A 22,477-nucleotide genomic window follows, 5' to 3' on the forward strand; every position below is an offset into this window, starting at 1 on the left:
CCCGAAGGCCGTTGAAGAAACAGCCTTCGATAACGCTGGAAGCGGCGATCGTAACGCGCAACCTTGTTCCATTAGGGTCCGGTTGCCAGTGGTTCGTGCCTCTTATCCCTGACCTCAAACCGTTGTGGTGCTTGTTTCTCTGAGACAAACCCCACGCCACACACCCTGAGCCGCCGCCAGAATGGGAACGTCTGGACTGCCATATCTTATTTGACGTTCATTGGCAGTTTGATGCGCAGAACCGGTCACCCCTCTGAAAGCAGACACGGTCTCCGCCGAGCGTTATCTTCATCACTCCGAAGCAGGCCGCCTGGCAGCGGCGCCACGAAAGTCACACCTGGTGTTCAACGAAATTACTACGAGACCCAGAGACCAGTCACTTTTGAATTGGATTAACTGAGGATTTTGAAGCTTTTATGCCATGTCTGCCTCCACAAACAGTGTCAATCGAAAGGACGTATTTGATGAAACTTTGGTATCATTCCACTGAAAAATCTCGGCCTTCGTGAGCTTCGTCTTTCCGATAGAGTTTGCACATCCTGGCCCTCTGCTTGCCAGATACTCTGACCTCCTTGCAGGACTATCTTGCAAGTGCCCAGCTGACCATAATACAATGACGCCGAATTCCGCACTCATGCAATCGTCACGTCTAGTCCTTGGTCTTCTGGGTACCACGGAGCAGACCAGTTCTTCGGGCGGCAATGAGACCAGCCTTTTGACCTTGTGCAGCGTATCTGGAGATGGTTGAGGCTTTACCGATGTGTTGATGGTTACCACCACCGTGAGGATGGTCGACAGGGTTCATAGCAACACCACGAGTCTTGGGCCAGGAATTTCGCTTGACGGCGAACTTGTGCTTCGCACGGGATGCCTCTGTAGGTAAAGTGTTAGCAAGGCTTGTGCGGTGATAACTTTACTGAAACCACATACTCAGCATTGGCTTGTCTGTTCGTCCACCGCCTGCAACGATACCGATCATGCCTCTAGCCGAGCTGAGAATGACCTTCTTCGCACCACTGGGCAGCTTGACTCGGGTCTTGCCCTCGTCAGGGTTGTGTCCGATAACAGTAACATAGTTGCCAGAAGTTCGTCCCAGAGCACCACGGTCACCTACCTTCTCCTCAACATTGGAGACAACCGTACCCTCAGGGACCTGACCCAGGGGCAGGACATTACCAATGCTCAGAGAAGCGTTCTTGCCGGCGTAGATGAACTGTCCAGTGTAGAGGCCTTCGTTTGCGATGAATGTCTCGGCTCGCTTCTTGAAGCTGTAAGGATCGCGGAATTCTACCTTGGCGAGTGGTGCGCCTCGACCGGGGTCGTGGATGATGTCCTTTACGATACCTCGAACATATCCATGTCTTTCACTGAAGTCGAGAGTTCGGAACTTGGCCGGGGCCTTGTTGAGGCGAGTGTGAGCGGCTGTAAACATGAGGTTAGCGAGAAGTCGAACGAGTAGAAAAGCGACGACGAACTGAAAATGCTCCCGCGGCCTTTTCGCTGGTTACGGATAACTCGACCCATCCTGCTACAATTAGCGACTGCAAACGATACAGTAAACGAGACACCTTACTTTGCAACGGTGTTGTTAGGACGGGGCGGCGATGAGGTCGTGAATAGAGAGTTGTTCAACCTGCGCACTTTACAATTTTCCACCTGTGGGCAACGACTGCCACCTTCAAATCTTGGCATCGGCCTTGTCACGTGAATCGCGCCAAGCTCAATCTCTCCTTGGCCGTTCAGCTTCTACGGACCTCTTCAGACCTCAGCCGTCTGAAGAGGTACATCAATTGTCATATGGCACTACATCAACCTTGTGGCCGAAGCGACATGCCTGGTATTGTCTTGCTTGCCCGTACTGCAATTCAGTCCATTCGGCGATGCATAGTCATGTCTCCTACATCTCGCCAGGTAAGTCCATTGCTACGAATCAAGGATTCGAGATGTCCTGCATCCTACTTTATCTCCTTGCGATTTAAAGTACATCTTTGTGCTTCGTTGCAGAGTTGAATTGCGCGATATTAGTTTCTTTTGATGGACAGTTACCTTTTTCATCAATCTGCGCTCTCCGACAGGACGTGGATTGGCTTGGCCGATCTTGGAGATCGCATCATCAGAATTCCGCTTTACCATACAGCACAAACCTCCACAGCACTCAAAGGGGGTCTGCGACATTTTCAAATGAGTTTCCTGGCCTTACAGCGCCTAATCAGTGCTGATAGTCCACCCTAGCATGCTGCTCGTCAAATGACCAACGCACTGCCATCTGGTTTCATCTATGTTAAGACTTGTTCGCTGCATTGTGGATTTCGGACGAAGCAAAAATAAGGCGCCCAGTACTGGATTGCGATCCCACATTCCTCAGAGTTCCAGTCATGGAGTGACATCTGCTGCAACTGCGCTGCCACATCAAGCATTTGCTACAGGGCTTGTATTGTCAAGTCACCCTGGAATAAGGCGTCTTCATCAGCAAACGGTTCAACAAGATCCCTGACATGCACAAAGCTTGATGAATGGCGATAGTATTCGCCTGGGAGAGTCTGATCTGTGCGGAGAACCCCGCAGTGCTCTGGAGCTGGCAGGAGTGTGGCCTCTTCGACGGGAGTCTCTGATGATGGCTATTCATCAAATGAACTCACAGAAGTGAGGACGACAGTCGCATGCGAGATGATATTCACTCTCATGGCAACGAACGGGGCAATTATGGCGACATGAGTGCGCATGCATCTGCAAATGCCTGGTTGCTTGCAACAGATGTGCATGCTTGGCACAGGCGCCATTTTCCAAATGGAACACCCGTGAAGCACGTCGCGGCTTGGAAAGGTCCTTCGGCTGCCACAACTCCCAACGATATTCTGTTGAGATGTATGAGTCGAAAGGCGATGGTCAAGGCTCGAGCTGCTCGAGCTGCGAATTTGCTACAGACATTTAGACCAAAAAGACATACCTCTGTCGAATTATCGAATAGTTCAACGCGTGACTCGCACGCGCCAAGTCAATTTAGCATTCAGGGCGTTTTCAGACCGCTCCTGCTCCTGCGTCTCTCTACGTCTGTGATTTCCATAATTCTTCCTTCGTCCCGACTCCCAACAACCGCGTCACTATCCCCCGCTACAACCACCATGGCTGACTCGGATTCTTCCTCCCTATCATCTGCGCCCTCTTCAGAGGACGAAGAGATGGTCCGCAAGATGTCAAAGCCTGTCGGTATAAATCGTTACTTCAAACCTACACTGAAGGCCGAATCCCCAGAACCACCCCCCAAGCGAGCACCTTCTCCGCCACATGAGTATACTCTCGCCGACAATGACGCGATCGCGTTCATTGTTATGTTCCTCAGTCGCTTCCACGAAGCCTTTCCCAAATACCTCACAGCACTGGGGCCTCAGGACATCGAAAGAGGAGTTGCTGGTGAATTGCCCGATGAACTCGTGGAAAAATTGCTTTGCGCGTTGTTAGGGCTTGTGCTGAACAGGAAGAAAGATGTCGAGTTAGTATCCTGGCTGGTAACATACGGTTCATGAAGACATCCTTGACTAATGTTCATTATAGACGCGGTCACTATGGAAGAGCTCTGGAGGACGCGATTTCGTCAAATCATCACCAATGGCCGACGGTGTGGAAAGGTATCAACCCAATCCACGGCGGCAAGAATTTCAGGAACATGACACCGGAAGAAAGAGTATGCTTCCCCAGTATTAGTAAATCCAGCGTTGCTTACAGCCTCTAGTTAAATCTACTGAAGGCTCTAGTACTATGGGCTTTGAATTCGTCGGAAATTGTGCAAGGTCTCATCAAAGACTCCTACAAACAGACGCGCCGAGATGACGACAAGAATCAACCCAGAAGTGTTCAACCTTGGTTTTCGGATCAATGGCGTCGCAAATATTGGCTGGTTGAAGGCTTGGATGACTCTTATTTTCGAGTCTACCGGGAAAATGATGGCAGGACTGCAAAGACAAACACCTGGTTCAGCGTGGCCGGTTCTATCCCAGAAGTCCTTGCCTTAGCAGATAAATTCGCCGAAGAACACACCCAGAACTCGAAACTGAACAGCGACAAATTAAGGGCTGCAGTACCTCGGTTTGAGGCCGGTGAAGAGGTCTGGTCACCACATTCGTGAGGTTCTATTACTGACAAGTTTACAGAAACGCAAACGCCGCGAATACCGCCTCGCTCGAAAAGCCGCCTTCGCCCGCCCCGAACCTGGATTTTCCCTCTATGAGGGACGAACACGAGGGAAGAAGATGCGCTATACATATTCAGACGACGAGTATGGTTCGGATGGACTGTCAAGTCGACCATCTACACGTGTATCCATGCCACCTGACAATGGCCCTACGGTCACCGCGAGTGGAAGGCAGGTCAGGTCAAGAGTTGGCGGTATGTACGGCGAGAGCATTCTTATCGATCAACGCAAAGAACTAGAACGAACTGCTGGAGAAGGCCATTTCACAGAGACAAGTGAGGACATGCCTGCGTCTGCACCAACACGTGGACCACGTCACTCAAGATCGGGTCGGGTTGTGAAGCCCGTTGGAGAGAGGTACCCAAACAGTGGGGATACCGAGAGTGATGAGGCGCAAACTTCAGGAAATGAATGGAGTGGAAACGAAGACGAGCCTGACGAGTCAGAGCCTGACTTCGATGCGGAGGACGAGGACGACGAGGACGACGACATGAGTGATGAAGCGCTAGAGCCTGATGAGCTGGGCGAGGACGACAATACTCAGGAGAGCTTGGTGGTACAACTGAGGTACAGGAAGGGCAAAGAAGGATCCGATGTCTTGCCAGGACAGCCTCCCTCACAAGAACCGGAGCAACATCTTGTTAATGGAAAGAATATGAATGGCAACGTGGTCCCCGATGAAGCACTCAAAACGCTACAGCAGCCTATCGGAACCACAATTTCGGAGACCATTGATGTCGCTCCTCGAGAAAAGAGCCTTAACGGTGGTCAGGGGATCCTGAGTGGCATTGGGAACCGGGAGCAACCCTTACAACTTTCCTCTCAAACACATCTACAGGAAACGGTGCAGCCTATGGATCTGTCTTGAGCATGTGTTGAGCATGATCTGCACAGTTGTGTCCCCGGAAACAGACACGTATGATGAAGCTTGCGGCTACATGGATGGTCAGTGTTCACCAGAGAGGCGCTGCCATGGTTGGTACCCGCCTGAAGAAGTGGTGTCGCGGCAAATAATGAGACTGTTCCAATCTAAGCATATTTGTTGGCCTCATAGGCGTTACAACTCTTCGGTTTCCTTTGCTCGTTGTAAGGTTCTCCATCGTGCCTCCCTTGAGTTTCAATTTTCCTTGAGCCACGCTACTTGTGAGTTCTTCCACAAATTACCCTTCTTTGCATGTTTTGTGAGCAAGAGGAACGGTGGGGGGCATGTGTTAGGTACCTGTAGGTTCTTCAATAGCGCGCTGGGCATGTTGGGTTGGTAGACAGTCGAGATCCGAAAGCATCAACGTTAGACTGTCGCACTCCGGACGGCGGATGTGTTTATAGCAGAGGCATTCCAGGAAGTACCTGATGTAGCTGAAGTATTGTATATTAGATGAGACCTCGGTGGAGAGAGGTCCAAACCTCTGCCAGACATGATTGGAGCGCTGAATGCCAGGGTCGCTTGCTGGTCACCTAAAAGATGCTTGTGAATTCCCCGATACAAGGGGCTTTTTAGGGCATGCAATCGAACATGCTGTCCACTATTTCCAAGTCAACACTGAGACGACAATGCCGACCTCACCACGCTTGAGAGTCTTGCATGCGACATAAGACTGTGTTGTACTCTTCGTTCACCACCTCCTAACACGATACTTCCCGTCACAGAGGCAGATTAAGCGCACTGTGCGCGGTCTCCTCTGTGAGTCTGCCTCACTATGGCAGTAAAGTCGCGGTTCACGCGGCTTGACGCCTTCACAAAAACCGTCGAAGATGCCCGGGTACGCACCACATCGGGTGGCATTGTTACGATAGCTTCGATTGTGATAATAATATATCTCATATTGGGTGAATGGGCGGACTACAGAAAAATCTTGGTGCAACCGGAGTTGATTGTGGATAAAGGCAGAGGTATGCAGAGAACTGACCAGACATCCGTTCAATGCTGACGTGGTCCCGTTTGCACAGGAGAGAAGATGGAGATACATCTTAACATCACCTTTCCTCGAATACCTTGCGAACTCCTTACGCTCGACGTCATGGATGTGTCTGGCGAACAACAGACTGGCGTGGTGCATGGGGTAAACAAAGTGAGGCTGTCGAACTACAAGGAAGGCTCGAGGGTGATCGACACCACTGCCCTTGTTCTACATGAACAGGACACAGCGACGCATCTCGACCCAGACTACTGTGGCTCGTGTTATTCGGCACCTGCGCCGCCAAATGCGAAGAAGCCTGGGTGCTGCAACACCTGTGACGATGTCCGCGAAGCATATGCTGCAAACAGCTGGGCCTTCGGACGAGGTGAAGGTGTCGAGCAATGTGAGCGGGAAGGCTATGGCGAACGTCTAGACGCTCAGAGGCAAGAGGGTTGCAGGATCGAAGGTGTCATCCGCGTCAACAAGGTGGTTGGTAACTTTCACATTGCACCAGGACGCAGTTTCAGCAACGGGAACATGCATGTACACGACCTCAACAACTACTTTGACTCTCCCGTTGAGGGTGGACATACCTTCACCCACGAGATACATTCGCTACGCTTCGGACCACAATTGCCGGACGAGACGGCTGCGAAATGGAGTGATCACCACCACTCAAATCCGCTGGATGGCCACAGGCAGGATACCGACGATGTGGCGTACAATTTCATGTACTTCATCAAGGTGGTTTCTACGTCTTACCTACCTTTGGGCTGGGACGAGGACCGGAGCATGAAACACCACTCAAGCTTGAGCGATCTGATCCCCTTGGGCATGCAAGGGCGCGGGGCAGGCAGTCAGGGCAGTATCGAGACGCATCAATACTCTGTCACAAGCCACAAGAGGTCCTTGAGTGGAGGTTCTGATGCAGCCGAGGGTCACAAGGAACGATTACATGCTCATGGTGGAATACCAGGAGTATTTTTCAGCTATGATATCAGTCCAATGAGGGTGATCAACAGAGAGATCAGGCCAAAGACCTTTGCCAGTTTCTTGACTGGTGTTTGTGCTGTTATTGGTGGCACGTTGACAGTCGCCGCGGCCATCGACCGAGGTCTATACGAAGGAAGCTCGAGGTTGAAAAAAATGCATCAGGGTTAGCATGATATATGTATTGATGATTGAGCTTTTTACTCCATCCTTTGCTCTATCTCATAAACCCAGGCTTCTGCGTTCGCTCCGCACCTGACCTGAATATGGGACGGCAGGCAAGTTTTCGGAGCCCCCAAAGATCATTGCTTCTCACGCTGCCACACATTCCTAGCGAATACATTCGGCGACATCGCATTCCAGCTGGCTCAGCAGTGGAGGGCGTCGTAGCTTCCTACCTAGCACTGACTTTGAAATGTTAGCTGGATTTCGCACGCAACGGGGGAAGACAGTTCAGAAGAAGATAATGTACTATCAGCAAAACCATTCTAAGCACCGACGTCAGGACACAATTTCTGGCGGGCAAGAAAAGGCATTTGACGATACGCTTTTCCACCACAGAATGTGTTATCTTCCATGACATCCTTTTCCGGCTCTTCCTAATGCCATGAGGTTTCATTTGTTCATCACAAAAAGTAGTAGGCTCCAGACGAAGGCGTTGTTGGTGGTGGGAAGGAGAAGATTATGTAGCTTACCATATTTTCGCTCAGATGCGACAAATGGTGTCCCTGATTCGCCGCGGGACGGGAAATACTTCGAGACCTCGACCTCAGCAAGGAGAAGCAGTGCTCTCGTCTGTGCCTGTGCCATGACTGCTTGCGTTGCCACGAACAAAAGACACAATCACTCGATGACAAGGCAGGATAAAACAACAACCAAATAAAAGACCGTACGCTTTTCCCTCCTTAAAAAAATATTGAGCCAAGCCATGATGGGACTAGTCTGTCGGCCCGCTATTCTTCTGGTTCGAGCCGTGTTCGTGTTCCTCACCTCACGACAATATTTGCAAGCAACGGAGACACGTCACGCCGCTTCACTCGCTGGCCAAACGACGATCTGTGACTGTCCGTCTGCGTCAATCCGGATGTCGATGGCTGTCGATAGCTGTTCGGATGTCCGCGAAGACACCGACAACTGATTTATGCCCGCACAGCCAGGCCGACAAGTATGATATTGTTCAAAACAGTTCACCTCAGCTGTCTACCTCCTGGGCCTTTAATGCTCTGACTCCGCAATTACATCACCCGGGTGATGGCTACTACACTCGTCAGGGTAGCTGGATATTATGCGTGTGCCCCCGTATATTCTGGGAATCCGGTGGAGTTGCGTCTTACGTTGCCCTGTTGGTACTTTTCTTCCTTGCGAAGCAAGACCTTCGCTTGTGGAAGCTTAACCTTGCATCTCACGTCCAAGATGCACTGATCTTCTATACTTCAAATCGCCGCAAAGAGAACAAACGGTGATAGTCACTGTATGTTCGAGCCCGTATGGACCCGGCTGACGTTGAGACCTGAGATGGAGTACCACATACGGGCATCTAGATTTTATATCAGCAACAGCTACGCACACAGCCCGAGATGGTGCATGCGTCACCATCTCCGGCATTGGCGATGTTCCTGACGAGCACGTCGTACATTCGAAGGCTCTCACGTTTCCTATATATACCGTGATGTAATGAACACGCTGTCGAGCGTTTTGGCATTCAAGCACGCTGCTTCTTTTTTCCAACTATAACGCTGCACGTTGCTGGTCATTTCCCGGAGTCGAGGGACATCGAGGGACCTTGACGGACCAAGTCCTGGTGGGCCTTGCACCAGCATCAATTCCAGGCGGTTTACCAGTCAGACCTCAAAGCAGCGCGATCCAAGTTGACTTGGGGTTTGTACAAGAGCTCCTTGATAACTAGCCTTGGGTTATATGCGCATTCAGTCCAAGGTATCGTCGGCGGAGTCCTTCTCCAAGTCACTGATTCTTGTACCTGTTATGGGGCTACTGTGATATGCCTGGAAGTACATACCACAATGCTGCAAAATGTAGGTCAAAGGCTGCGTGAATTTACCTTCAAGATGAGCCTGCAATCTACCTTTACATACTCAGTGCAAGTGGTCACACATGCTTGGCACAATTGGTGTTCGAGGTCTCTTTCGAGCTCTCAGGCAGCCGAAAACCTCTATGAATGCACGAGTCAATCTTGTAACACCTTCCTGGATTGATACAACCCTGGTGCATCCGAAGCTTGTGGAGATATTGGACCTGGGCGTAACACCTGGGTCTGAATTTCCTTCGACAGTGTGGAAGGGTTGTGTGAAGGTGGCCACAGCTCTAGCTATTGGCCACTGTTAGTGGACGAGCATATGCCGCTGTTCCCAAAAGGTTCGTAGCCATGGACGAAAGGGAGACCAACGGCTAGTGAAGGCATTTCGGGGATATTTTGGAAGAAGAAATGGACTCCCTGTAATGAGAACAAGTCGCATGTGTCATCGTGGTTAGGAGGGCGATTCGTGTATGGGTGGCCTGTCTTTGTTATGCGGTTGCTCTGGCTGTCTTTGACTGCTTGTATATTGACAAGCACCTCAGCGAGAGTCGGTCGTAGATTTCTCATCGTGCTTGGAACCTGATGTTGTCTTACGAAAGGCACCGCGTCCACCTACCTGGCGTACCTAGCAGGTATTGTGTAAGAAAACTGGGCGGTCACCAACTACAGGTAGCCTGAACTCCTGACTTGTTAAAGCGGCAGGAATATCTGTGGTCGCAAACACGTCCCGGGGAACGAGAAGGTGACAGATGCTCGCTCAATGTTCCAAAGTTGGCCGAAGTGTGTCTTACCGGAGTAGTCTTCTGATTTGTGTCTCTGCTTTTGGGTTTGCATCCTACTGGATATGAGCGATCAGATTCGGAGCTGTGAAAAGTGGTGCAACTTGGGGTTCAAGACACGCAGTCCACATGAATGGCACACAGTCGGAGGTAGATCTCCTGGACGTGGGTAAGTCATCTCACCCAGCTATACCTCGTGTGTCTCTGATATACGCAGACGACTATGACCCAATCGAACACCTGAATCAGATCTTCTCCCATCCCTCCACCCTTTCCTCCGTCAGCCAAACGCACCGAATACTCCAGGCCTATCAGGATGACCTCGACCATGAGATCGACCTCCTCGAGGACGAGCAGGTTAGAGCCAACGCAGAATGCCTGCTACGAATGCAAGCGACAAAGGCAGAGCTGGCCGACCTGTTTCAGCGGATCGACAGTGTCCGTGAAAGAGCGGTGCAAACTGAACGCAACATCACCGAGATGACAGCCGATATCAAACAGTTGGACAATACAAAGAAGAACCTCACTCTGTCTATGACCGCCCTAAAGAGGCTTCAAATGCTGACGACTGCCTATGAGCAATTGAGAGTGTTGGGCAAGACCAAACAATATCGAGAATGTGCTCAATTGCTTCAAGCCGTCATCCAGCTCATGGCGCATTTCAAGTCATATCGTTCAATAGACCAGATTGCTTCTCTTAGCAGGAATGTTGCTGACATCCAACGGGAACTTCTGGAACAGGTGTGCGAAGATTTCGAGATCACATTCACAAAAGAAGAGGTGGCTCAGAAGAGAGGTCTTTTGCATGAAGCATGCTTGGTCGTAGACGCTCTCGGTGATGCCGCAAGGTCCCGCTTGATCACTTGGTACTGCAACACGGAACTACGTCAATATAGACATATCTTCAAGTGGGACCAAGAGGCAGGTTCGCTGGACAACATCGATCGTAGGTATGCATGGTTCAAGAAGACGCTGAAGATCTACGATGAAGAACATGCTGCCATCTTCCCCCTTCATTGGCGTGTAAATGAGGTACTTGCAAATGTCTTTGCAGAAGGCACCCGGGAGGATTACAAAGGCATTCTGTCCAGGACCACGCGTAACGGACAGACCATTGATGTCAAGATGCTGTTATCTTGCCTGCAACAAACTCTGGATTTCGAACACGGTCTGGAGAGACGCTTCAACCAATCCTCCCGAACATCAATCGACACTGTGACTTCTAGCAACGATACTCCTCTGTTCTCACAACCCATATCTGACGCATTTGAGCCATACTTGAGTCTCTGGGTAGATGCTCAGGACAAGGAATTGGCCAGCTTGTTGCCTCAATATAGGCAGAGGCCTACCAGGCTGGCAGATGAGGAGTTTTCTTCTCAGCAGGTGATTCCATCGTCCACGGAATTGTTCAACTTCTACCGGCACTCATTGACCCAATGCGCGAAGCTTTCCACTGGGCAACCATTGTTGGACCTGTCCAAAGTATTCGGACGTTACCTAGACCAGTATGCCCAACAAGTTCTGTTGTTTCATATCTCCGAAAAGCCATCAGGAGGAACGCCCTCTCGAAATCCAACCACCGAAGATGTTATATTGGTATTGAACACCGCCGACTATTGCTTTAATACCTCCAACTCACTGGAAGAAAAAATCAAAAGTCGTATCGATGAGAACCTCAGGGAGAGCGTGGATCTACAAAGCCAAGCGGACGCCTTCATGGGCATAGCGAGTGCTGCCGTTCGAGCCTTAGTGCGCCGAGTCGAAGTTGATCTTGAGCCCAGCTGGAGGGAGATGAGGAATATTGCTTGGTCCAGAATTGAGAGCTGTGAGGACAAGAGCTCCTACATCAACGGGCTTCAAAGCCGTATCAAGGACAGGTCCGGGGAGATTCTGTCGATGTTACACAAGCAGCAATATGCACGGGCGTTTGCAGACAACCTGGTGGAGCTTCTTGCTTCGACCTATACTTCGAATATCGCGCTATGCCGGCCGATCTCTGAGGGCGGCGCCGAACAGATGCTGCTGGATACTCACGAGATCAGGAACACCTTGAGCCACATTCTGCCTGGCACTCCTCCAACACTATTCATAAAACGCGTCACGGCAGCCTTCGGCAAAGTCGAGCCTTTGCTAAAGACGTTACAAGTCCGCCCTTCGCCACCTGAAGCTTTGGTACAGGCTTACCTGATCCACATCGCCGATCTGTCTGAAACCAACTTCCGCAAAATCCTCGAAATGAAAGGAATCAAGACAAAGGCGGACCAAAATCATCTGGTAGAATTGTTTCAGATGCACAAGTTCAGTCCACGATATAAGGATTCACTGGTAGAAAGATCCCCTCTGCTGACTTCTATAAATTTTTCGGGATCAGCGGTGGTACCAGTGCAAGCCTCTACTCCGGCGACAGCATTGCACAACTTGTCGGCCCTGGGTAATTCGGCAGCAGCATCTCTTAGCACTGCCAACCTCCCGGCCAACATGAAGTTCGACGCGTCCGGGTTGGGGAATGCTATTATTGATCGGTTTAGCAGCCCAAGCATTGGTACACCCAGGGATGGAGCACAAAGTCCACCTCCTGTTGGAGTGCCAATTATCAACGCGCCAGGCGAGGGTGGATTCTCTGGAGGCGATGCCGGTGCCAAGTTGAATGAAAACCTCAAGAACATTGGCAAATTCTTCAAACGTGACTTGGGAGGTTTTGGAGGCATCGGTAGGTTTGGGAGCAAAGCTACGAGCCCTGCTCCTCCCGAGGATAGACGATAGATTTTGTCCGTAGCCTTTGACGCCACAGTGCAGGCCCATTCTAGCGTTGTTGGGCATTGGTCACGACGGTCTTTCTAATTCACATTTCCCCGATGATTCCGGACAAATAGAGCAACTATCGTAATACTGGGGCCGAGTATGCGCACCCATTGATAGGGATAGGAGGACGACCTTGACGATACTCGGTACAGAGTGTAATATACGGATAACAATGCTCGTACTCCGCACCTTAAGGCGATTAAGAATTGGGGATACTGGTGTGCCTGGCACGTGACCTGACAAACAAGACGTCGATCTTACAACCCGCCCAAACCTCGATTGCCATTCATATTCCCCTTCTCTCAAAATTACATCTGACCACCACACATTCTCTCAATGAACTAGTTGACGACGATTCCATTCAAATATCATCACACTCTCTCAGCTGCATCTTGACACCATTTCACACCATATTCTCCCTCTCGATACCGAGCCATCAGACACCGGCACTCGCACGAAATTTTCACACTCTCGTTCACAATGGCAACGACACAGCTTGCCGTAAAGGGCTGGGGAAACAGCAAAATAGCTACCTCCTCCCAAGATCAAGGCCTCGATGCACTTCTTGCCTTTCTGGAAAGAAAGTCCAGCCGACAGATCCTATCGAACAAGTTGGTTGGGCGTTCTGTACTCATCATTACGATCAACGAAGCCGACAAGAGCCGTTTTACACATTTGAACGGCTTTTCCTTTTCAGGCTCCTCCCTTATTGTCGAAGACGCCCGGCCTCCACGGAATGCACCATCTCAAAGCATTCAGTCACCTCAAAACACATCATTTGGCAGCAGAGTCTCACAACCGTCTCGCCCTCAATTTCAGAACGGCTTCTCACAACCGCCCCCCGGCCCACGAGGCCACTTCTCCAATCAATCATCTCAGCCACCTTCCGGGCCACGAGGGCCCGGTCGAACCTATCAGCAACCCAATACGAGAGACACACGTCGAACCAATGGCTCCGTGACATCTGATGTCGAAAATATCATCATCTCGGTAATCCACAAGAGATACCACGCCGGAGACAAACACCTCATTCTCAATCTGCTGGGCGAAGAACCCGACTTTATCAACGCCGGTCTCGTCAGCGAACCAACGAAGCTCTACAAAGCCATTTTCGCTCTCTGCGAAAGCAAAATTTGGGAAACATTACCAAAACGGAAAGAAGCAGTGCTGAGCGTCAGTCTTCGAGACAATTCTATTCAGACTATCCACGACACATTGCCTCTGGCAAATGCCTTTCCTCACATTCAAAACCTCGACCTTGCAAACAACGCCCTACAAGACCTAGAACCTCTCAAGTTCAGAAAGAACCAATTATCATCTCTTCAACACATCATACTTAGCGGCAATCCTGTCGCTAGTAAACCGGACACTCTAAGCACCCTCCTCAAGCTGTACCCGAACCTCAAATTCTACAACAACGAACCTATACAAAATGCAACTGACGTCGACATACAGCCGCAACAGCCAGCCTTCGGTGGTGGTGCCGTACAACCAATCCAACCTCAGCCACAGCTTGGCCCTGAGCCTACTCTGGCGCACCCAGAATTCCCTCCTGGGTCAACTTTTGGCATCGCCACCCCAGACAAGCCTGCCGAGGTACTTCTCAAAGAGCAAATGGGACTTCAATTCAGCTTCGAGACAAAACTCAAAATGCAGTGGGTCGAAAACTGCCTATCTGCGAACAACTGGGACTACCAGACAGCCATGGCGAACTTCGCCCAACTCAAGGCACAGGGTCAAATTCCTGCCGATGCGTACATTGCGGGGGTGTAGGAGGCACTTCCAGGCCTAGGCGGACTCCCAAACGGGGGGTCCAGGCATCGACGACAAGATGCCATATTATTACGATATTGTTACGGAAGACGACCATGAAATCACCGGTACCAGATATTGTTTATTGTATTGCTAGTGCTCCCGGGGGTATCGGAGCGTCATCATTAGCATGGAGTTGGAAAGGACATCATTAGCATCGTCACAACCGTTGATAATTGGATATCAAGTGCAAGGATGTCGTCAATTGGAAAAGATGGGCTCCACGGAGCCAAATGCCTGCAACAGCTGTCTCCTGATTCTCATTGCCGCTTACTTCGTTGCCTTGTTTCGCGTGTGTAGTTGTCTTTGGACGTGCGTTGTCGCCACTAACTTAGCCATGCCATAAGTGACACCCCGGGCCATTTCGCCCTCCGTAGCATGTGACAAAAACGTCGGCTCTAATTACAGCCAGCAGCATTGCCTCCCAACTTCCAACTCTTGATCCCAGCAATGCCAGGCACGCTGCTCACGGGTACCTGCATATTCGACAACTTCCCAACGCTTTTGATACCGCGTACGGGTTCCTCTCCGTGTCCTTTTGAGTCCATATGGAGCACGACGTGACGCCGCCACCCGTTTCGTCTGTCACACCGCTTTCCTCCTTCGACACCTTTTCTCTCCGGCGCGATGTTCTGGTATACACATCAAGAGCCTGGAACTGAAGGAAAGAATGATGTATCGCCGGGGGAACCTGAATCAGGGCAAGACGAGATTGTTCTTGCGCAGTCGCCGCAGGGAAGAACTCTGTTACCTGCGCCTGCCGCTGCAGTTGTGAGCGGCATCACCGGCCTTACCTCGTTCTACGTCCGTGCTGGCACAAAAATAGGAGGATGGGGACTATACGCTGGAAGAGAAGCCACTCTGAAAACTTTATCTGTGAGCAGAAGCGCGCTCGAGACGGTGCTCATCGCGGCGGGGAGGGACGTTTCCAGTAGGAGCAATGGAGAACTTGGTAGGGCAGAAGCAGAGAATCTGCTAGAGAGAAGTGTACAAAAACGAAACTTATTGCTATCGAATATACGAACTGATCAGATCTAGATATCAGCGTTGTACTCGACTATTTCCACAATCTCCTTTGTGGCGTCAACAGGCTTCTTCCTGACCGAGGCTTCTATGAACTCGATATCCGCTTTGTCTATTCAAGGACTGTCCACCCTGAACGCAATTCTTGGCTCAACAGAATCTTCTCGTGCCGTTGCTGCTATCATCACTTTGATCAGGGACGAGCTTGGGAAACCGGAATCTGCCAACAGTGCCGAGGTCGCCTCGTACATGGATCTCATCGTCGGGACCGTAGCTTTCGTGATGCTGCAAAGATGGGGCAGGCGCAAGACAGAACTCGACTTTCGGAATGCTGGCGGTGAGGAGACAATTTGGGATGCGGTGATCGACGACAAGGGCTTCAGAGCAGATGTTGTGGGTACGCGGAGGAAAGACCTCATCAGCGTTCATCCATCCGCAGGCGGACCTGCTATGAATTTTTCTTCTCCGGACGAGGATGAGGATTTTGAAGCAATAGAACGAGGGACCTTGTTCGATCCTTCTGCGATGACGCTGTCACCACAAGACCACACTAACTTGACTGACCAAGAAATCAGAGAGCGAATCGAGAGACAGCTGCCAGCAGGTGCTCGAGCTGTTATCTCATCAGAGACGGTGACGGCGAAAACCATCAAGGTGGATATATATGGCGCCGACACGGCACAAATCGACCCCCCGCCTGGTACAGTCATGGTAGCGGAGCGACTGAACCACCAAGCCTCCGCCTCTAGCGGGCTTGAAGAACCTCAGCAGACAATCATCTTGAGGACAGCGTTGAAGAGATCAAGCAGCACAGACATCCCCTCTGCTACGGAACAATTGCGCCTAACCAGCGACGAAGAAGTACGGAGGGATCAGGTCGATCACGACGATGTGTTCATGATGAAGCTTCCTCAGGCGCCTACAATGGTGGATGAATCTTCTCAGACTGATCACCCAGCCTTGCTAAACACAGAACATGAGACTGAGGCTGTAGGGGCATCTAGACCTCCGACACCTCCGCCTAAAGTCTCTGGAACAGTTGCCAACCAGAAAAGGAGTAGACGCCCAAACCCCCGCAAAAAATCACCTCCCGCAGCCAACGTCGTAACTCGTGTCCCACTTGTCAAGAACAGAAAATCTAAGCCTTCGCCAGAAAACAAGCATGATCGAGGAGGTGTGATCAAGAAAGCCCTAAAGACTCTCAGCCCGAGCCAATCTTCTGCGGCCATCAAGGATCTTCACAAAAGTCTTCCTCCGCGCAAGCCTCCTACATCGATACCAGCCTCAAACTCTACACGCCGAGGAACTTCAGCAGTTCGTGGTGATACAACGCCACGAAAACACTTTGGCTTTATGAGCCATGGCCATTCCCCTATGACAAGTCCAAGTTTGCAGCGTACTACACATGCAGAATCCTCATCTAGCTATTTTGCGGTACATGATCGACGGAGAGACTCGACGGTGTCACAGACCACTGAAACATATTCGATCCATTCGGTCGAGAGCCGACCAGGATCTCCTACGTTTACAAGAACCCATGCCCGTGTTGTGAGTGGGATCACAAAGACCAATTCTGAGCTTGCGCTGTCACTGGACGAGACATCGTCAAGGCTCGAATCTACAAACGGTACGACTCATCACGTTCGATCGCGATCTTTTGTGCCCAGTCTTTACTCGATGACAACCAAAGACTCGGCTGAAGCCATTATACTGGCGCCCAAGACGCCGATCCCACGGAAGTCTATCTACGAAGATCAAAATATGTTGAATGCCCTTATCCTTAACGGCAAAGTGCCTGGCATCTTTCCTGACCGTCATATGGTCAGAACAGTCAGGCGATTTGCAAGATTTGCATCCGCTTCATATGGGTCCAATTTTCTGCGAGTTATGGGACTCACTTCCGCCGAAGGACAACTCAGCAACGCCACTGATCTAATGACCTTAGACGTTCATCATGAGCACAGTTCCTTTTCCAGTCATACAGGACTCCCTCCGGACACGATTCTGCTATCTTCTTTCTATGATCCGAAAGGTGTGACCGGTAATACAGACTGGTCGCCCTCAGCAATATCCCCTTTAATTCACTTTATTTCCATTGATGACGACTCAAAGGCAGTTGTTTTGACTTGTCGAGGCACTCTTGGATTCGAGGATGTCTTGACAGATATGACATGCGATTATGACGACTTAGTTTGGCAAGGACGACGCTATAAAGTACACAAGGGCATCCATGCTTCAGCCAGGCGACTCCTAGGTGGCAGCGGAAGTCGTGTTATGGCGACAATTAGAGCAACGCTGGAACAATACCCCGACTATGGCCTCGTTCTCTGTGGGCATTCCCTAGGCGGTGCTGTGGCCGCCGTCCTGGCTATACTGCTCTCGGAACCATCCTCTGACGGTTCCAAAACTTCATTTGTTACCGGAAACAAGCCGAAGCTGCTCACAAACCAAACCTCGAACGGTCCTTTCACATCCTACATCCCGCCCATCAGCTTACCAGCTGGTCGACCTATTCACGTCTACGCTTATGGCACTCCAGCATGCATGTCTGAGCTCCTCCGCGTGGCTACCAGAGGCTTGATTACAACAGTCGTCAACAATGCTGATATTGTCCCATGCCTCTCTCTGGGTATACTTCACGACTTTCGCACCGTCGCCCTTCATCTCAAGTCAGACACAACAGACGCTCTAGGAGCTCTAAAGACGCGGGTGTGGCAGCGTGTCAGAAACGCAGTAGCGTCTTCCTTTTACAATAACCCGAAAGGGCCACCTCCGCCCGAGAACATGGCCGGCGACGGCCTGGGTGAAGACACCTGGGCTTGGTCTGCGCTGAAGACGCTCAGAGCATCGATGGTTAATGACAAGCTTGTTCCACCTGGCGAGGTGTTCGTGGTTGAGACTACCCGAGTGTTTGACAGGCTGGATCCAAATGTCGCTCGAGAAGCAGTTTTTGGCCCTGATGACACCAGAGACTACAGGACTGAAAAATTGTATCGAGCCCTTGGCCGGCCTGCAACCAGAGTCCAGTTCAAGTTGGTACGTGACGTCGAGACTCGATTCGGAGAACTGAGATTTGGCCGAGACATGTTTGGCGACCACTCTCCAGGAAGATATGAGGCAGCTTTGGCTGCCTTGGAGAAGGGTATCTGCGAGGATTGAAGCCGGGGTTGAAGAGGACAATCACCATTTATTTTGTATTTAGAAAAGATCCGAAGTATCAGCTACGACGTTATGAGGGCATTTAAATTGGTTAGGTTAGGTAAACCGTGACGAAGGATATATATACCATTATTGGGACATAATGGACAAGATGTCGGTGGAGAGGCATAACAAACACGTTCATGACCATACCCAGTACTCATTCTTGTCCTTGGTTTACTTGTGACATCCCGGATACCTATAGTTAGTTGTGCAAGGCCCCCAGGAGCCGCAGCCTACGTTAGTTAGTATACCTCAGTTAGTGAACCCCGTGACAGCGCGCGTCGACGGACGCGTCTCGGGGCGTTAATGAGTTTCCCTTTCGGCCCCCGCAGTGATCGTGACGTGTGCAACTAAAGAATCTCCCACTGTTACCTTGTACCGGAACACAGTACACTGGAGTGCTGGGCAGGACTGGCGACACAAGATGGGCTGGGCAGATGCCAATGGCTCCTGGACCTCAGTCTCCTTCGATACACAACAGCTTGATGGGTACTCGCATTCCCCATCCTGCCTCTACCCGCTGGGATGATGAGGATGATGATTTTCCTTTGCGTCCAACGAAGCGTAACAAGATAGCCCCATCCAGTCCAAAGAGAATATCTCCCAGAAAACCTCTACCCAAGCAGCGGACAAGGAACGAGATTCCTGATTCGGAAGATGAAGAACAAGATCTGGAAGAAGATGGTGGCGTGCGTTTGCCCGCAGACTTCAGAGCCACTCAACTAGAGGCAACTCTTCCCCCCGTTCAGACAGACGAAGAGGCGATTGAGGCCTACGAGGCATACAAGGCGAGCGAGTATGTTGGACAACAGCAAGAAGAGGACGGAGAGAGCACAAGTGTGTCACGTCTTGAGTCGAGAAGGTGGGTCAGAGGACGCAGTTCCATCTACGTCGATGCGTTCAATCTTGCCCTTAATACTGTGCTGGAAGACGAGGGGCATCTCTTCAACGAAGCCGAGCACAGCCTTTTCAAGATATGGCAAAAGTTGGACTACGAAGCTCAGTATCTCTATGTCAGGCTGTTCCTGAGAAAGACCAGTAAATGGTTTCGGGTCAAGGACTTGCAGTATTACAGCGACGTGGCTGATATTGACGCAGCGGTGCTCGAATTGCAGAAACAGAGGCCGCTCCCTACAGATGAAGCAGAGCCTGAAATTTATCCTGGTGAGCTGGAACCAGACAGGGAATCGGTACTCGGCCAAACTTTTGCCTTTGCAGAATGCTCTTCGGCCCAGATCACAACCTTGGACGAGGCGAGTAGTCTCCTCCTCCTGGACGAGCTGAAGATTCTAGCAAAGGAGGCGAAGGTGCAAGGCAAGAATAAGCGTGAGCTTTTGCAGAACTTTCGCCGTACAAGCGGGAAACAGACAGGGCTGGGGTTCAAAGAACTAAGACGTACAGACACGGAAGAGAGTGCCACAAGTGTGATGTCCGAAGATTCACAGTCTCTGTACGATGATGACGAGGATGGCCAAACATCGGGATCGAGAACTCCAACGATCAACAACCGAGACGCACATTTTACCAAGAAGATTCTCCGCCGGACAGGGCGTTGCATCAGACTTTCGCTGACGCCATTGAAACTCTTTGAACGAGTTCATCTCGTGTTTTACCGTAGCACCGAGTGGACAGAGAAGAGTCTGACGACTCTCATTCTCGCAAAGATTTCCCGTCGCAACTTTCCCGAATACATTGTGAGCCGGTCTGCCACCATTTTCGAGTCAAGAGCACTGTTGCTAGAGTTCGAAGCCAGCCTACGTACTCAGTTCAAAGTGGACAACATCCTCGAGTTCAACGGCACCCCGGGCCGCAAATCGCTCGAAGAAGTCCAGCGAATATTCGAAGCCGTCTATCCGCGCTGGAAATTCCTCCTTGCCGAAGAGGAGCGGAAGGAAGAACGTGTTTACGAATCCGGTGAGGGCGCATACCTGCGGCGCTTCAGCCCTGCCTGGGTCTACACCCGGATCGTACACAAAGGTCTCCAACCACTCGCGCGCTTCAAGGAGCACCTCCGCGAGCATGAGATCCTCACCGAGCTCCTGGACCAGCGTTTATTTCACGCTTCTCGTCGTGGCGCATGGTACCAGCGCAAGGCCCTGCTTGAGGAACATTACCTGCACGCCCTGACTCCCTCGGAAGGTAGGAGCCCCGAAGTCAACAAAAAGCACTGGAAGCGAATCGCTCTGTCTACGTGCGAGCAAGGTCTCCAGGACAAGGAATGCCACATCATATACCATTACGATCTGCAGAAGCGAGTCAAGAAACTTGAGAAGCAACTACGTATACCTGTCCGCGAACAGCATGACTTCGGACACGTCAGACTCGCGAAACCCTTTGAACGCGATGTCGTCGGGGTCAAGCTTGAGAAAGATGACGTCGAGCCATGGCGGAGCCTCAGTGGTATCAGCAACAGGAAGTCTAGTGTGACTTCTCTCGTTGCGGACGTCCACTCCAATGATGAAAAGGCTGGAGAAGATGGAGAAGAGAAGACTACAAACACGAGCGTGAGGGTGAGCGCGAGCAAGACACCATCGTCGACGGTCCTCGTACGTCACCCTAGCACTGGCAGTGGTGGTGGCAGTGCACCCGGTGCAAAGACAATCTGGCTCGACACACTCGACACGAACGAACCTGTCAGCGTCGAGGCAATGTGTCTCTCCCACTACCGCAAGGTGCTCGGGTACAAGGGGTACCACAGCGAAGGCGGCATCCTCCGCACCATTTTCGGCTTGTTGTTCTACGACATCCTCTTCTTCAACCCATACATCCCCAACGTGTTCCAGACGGCATACCAAACGTGTCCGCTGGATTTGCACACCGACAGCTTCTTCTCGAGCCGCGTGCCCGAGATCCTGGGTCGGATCAACCAGATCTCCAACGGCGAGGCAGAGGACATTGTTCGACGCGTGTGGGACGACAACTTTGAGAGGCGCACATGTATCGTCGGCGTGAGGTGGGACGGGTTCGAGCGCGACGATCTCATGGAGTGTGTGTCCTGCTGGGACAATCAGGGCTTGGCTACTGTCATGTTGGTCATGGCTCAAGAGTATCAGAGCCGTGGTGGTGGTGTGCCCGATTTGGTGCTCTGGAAGGTGGTGGACGGAAATTCTGGTTCCGGTTCTGATGCTGATTCCGACGCTCGTCATCGACGTCAAACGAGCCCGACGGGCCCGAGCGGTGCCGGCACTGGTTTTGGTGACGCCGAGGACGAAAGATCAGAATCCGTGTCCGTGCCCGTGGCTACAAGTGAGAACAGTGAGGCTAGAGGGGCCACCTCGAAAGGGAAAAGGCGCGGCGGCGAAGTCATCTTCGTCGAAGTAAAGTCCGCAAACGACCGGTTGAGCGACACACAACGCCTTTGGATCTCGGTGCTCTTGGGCGCCGGCGTCAAGGTTGAATTGTGCCATGCCGTAGCTGGAGAAGTCAGGCCGACGCCACAACTGTCGACGACCACGTCACGGTGAAAAGAAATGAAATGAAAAGAAAAGAAAAGAAAAATAACAACAATGACAATGACAATGACAACGAACAAAAAGTACTTTGGGTCCATCGTAGAAGTGGGTGATCAAAATGGTCATGTCCGTGACAGTGGTGCTGGCAACGGCAACGGCAATGGCACCGTGCCGTGAGCTGGACACCTCTTGACGCCTGGCAGGGATGGTGATTGCACTCGGTACTCCGTACGTTCTGCGTAGCAAAGTACTATACTACCCAGGTAGGCATTCTTCCAGAAGGAACAAGGAAGAAG

At 51.2% G+C, this 22,477-nt stretch overlaps 7 protein-coding genes across 7 annotated transcripts; 6 read left to right on the forward strand and 1 right to left on the reverse strand.

The window, feature by feature from the left end:
- Positions 1-649: 649 nt before the first annotated feature.
- Positions 650-1,524, reverse strand: PV08_04268 (60S ribosomal protein L2-B; the record flags this gene model as incomplete). Its single annotated transcript, XM_016378616.1, has 3 exons — positions 650-873; positions 931-1,422; positions 1,476-1,524. The coding sequence occupies 3 exons, from the start codon at positions 1,522-1,524 to the stop codon at positions 650-652; spliced, it is 765 nt and encodes a 254-aa protein (XP_016237293.1).
- Positions 1,525-3,122: 1,598 nt separating this feature from the next.
- On the forward strand, positions 3,123-5,057 carry PV08_04269 (uncharacterized protein; the record flags this gene model as incomplete). Its single annotated transcript, XM_016378617.1, has 4 exons — positions 3,123-3,490; positions 3,553-3,682; positions 3,731-4,102; positions 4,149-5,057. 4 exons carry the CDS (start codon positions 3,123-3,125, stop codon positions 5,055-5,057), a joined length of 1,779 nt encoding a protein of 592 aa, XP_016237294.1.
- An 829-nt stretch (positions 5,058-5,886) lies between these two features.
- PV08_04270 (uncharacterized protein) lies at positions 5,887-7,248 on the forward strand (the record flags this gene model as incomplete). Its single annotated transcript, XM_016378618.1, has 2 exons — positions 5,887-6,079; positions 6,137-7,248. The coding sequence occupies 2 exons, from the start codon at positions 5,887-5,889 to the stop codon at positions 7,246-7,248; spliced, it is 1,305 nt and encodes a 434-aa protein (XP_016237295.1).
- A 2,772-nt stretch (positions 7,249-10,020) lies between these two features.
- PV08_04271 (uncharacterized protein) lies at positions 10,021-12,654 on the forward strand (the record flags this gene model as incomplete). The annotated part of the gene is made up of 1 exon (XM_016378619.1): positions 10,021-12,654. One exon carries the CDS (start codon positions 10,021-10,023, stop codon positions 12,652-12,654), a length of 2,634 nt encoding a protein of 877 aa, XP_016237296.1.
- A 519-nt stretch (positions 12,655-13,173) lies between these two features.
- PV08_04272 (uncharacterized protein) lies at positions 13,174-14,466 on the forward strand (the record flags this gene model as incomplete). The annotated part of the gene is made up of 1 exon (XM_016378620.1): positions 13,174-14,466. One exon carries the CDS (start codon positions 13,174-13,176, stop codon positions 14,464-14,466), a length of 1,293 nt encoding a protein of 430 aa, XP_016237297.1.
- A 666-nt stretch (positions 14,467-15,132) lies between these two features.
- On the forward strand, positions 15,133-18,687 carry PV08_04273 (uncharacterized protein; the record flags this gene model as incomplete). The annotated part of the gene is made up of 2 exons (XM_016378621.1): positions 15,133-15,492; positions 15,544-18,687. The coding sequence occupies 2 exons, from the start codon at positions 15,133-15,135 to the stop codon at positions 18,685-18,687; spliced, it is 3,504 nt and encodes a 1,167-aa protein (XP_016237298.1).
- Positions 18,688-19,166: 479 nt separating this feature from the next.
- PV08_04274 (uncharacterized protein) lies at positions 19,167-22,193 on the forward strand (the record flags this gene model as incomplete). The annotated part of the gene is made up of 1 exon (XM_016378622.1): positions 19,167-22,193. One exon carries the CDS (start codon positions 19,167-19,169, stop codon positions 22,191-22,193), a length of 3,027 nt encoding a protein of 1,008 aa, XP_016237299.1.
- Positions 22,194-22,477: the final 284 nt, after the last annotated feature.

This window comes from Exophiala spinifera (genome assembly GCF_000836115.1).
Source record: "Exophiala spinifera strain CBS 89968 unplaced genomic scaffold supercont1.3, whole genome shotgun sequence".
NCBI classification, from domain to species: Eukaryota; Fungi; Ascomycota; class Eurotiomycetes; order Chaetothyriales; family Herpotrichiellaceae; genus Exophiala; species Exophiala spinifera.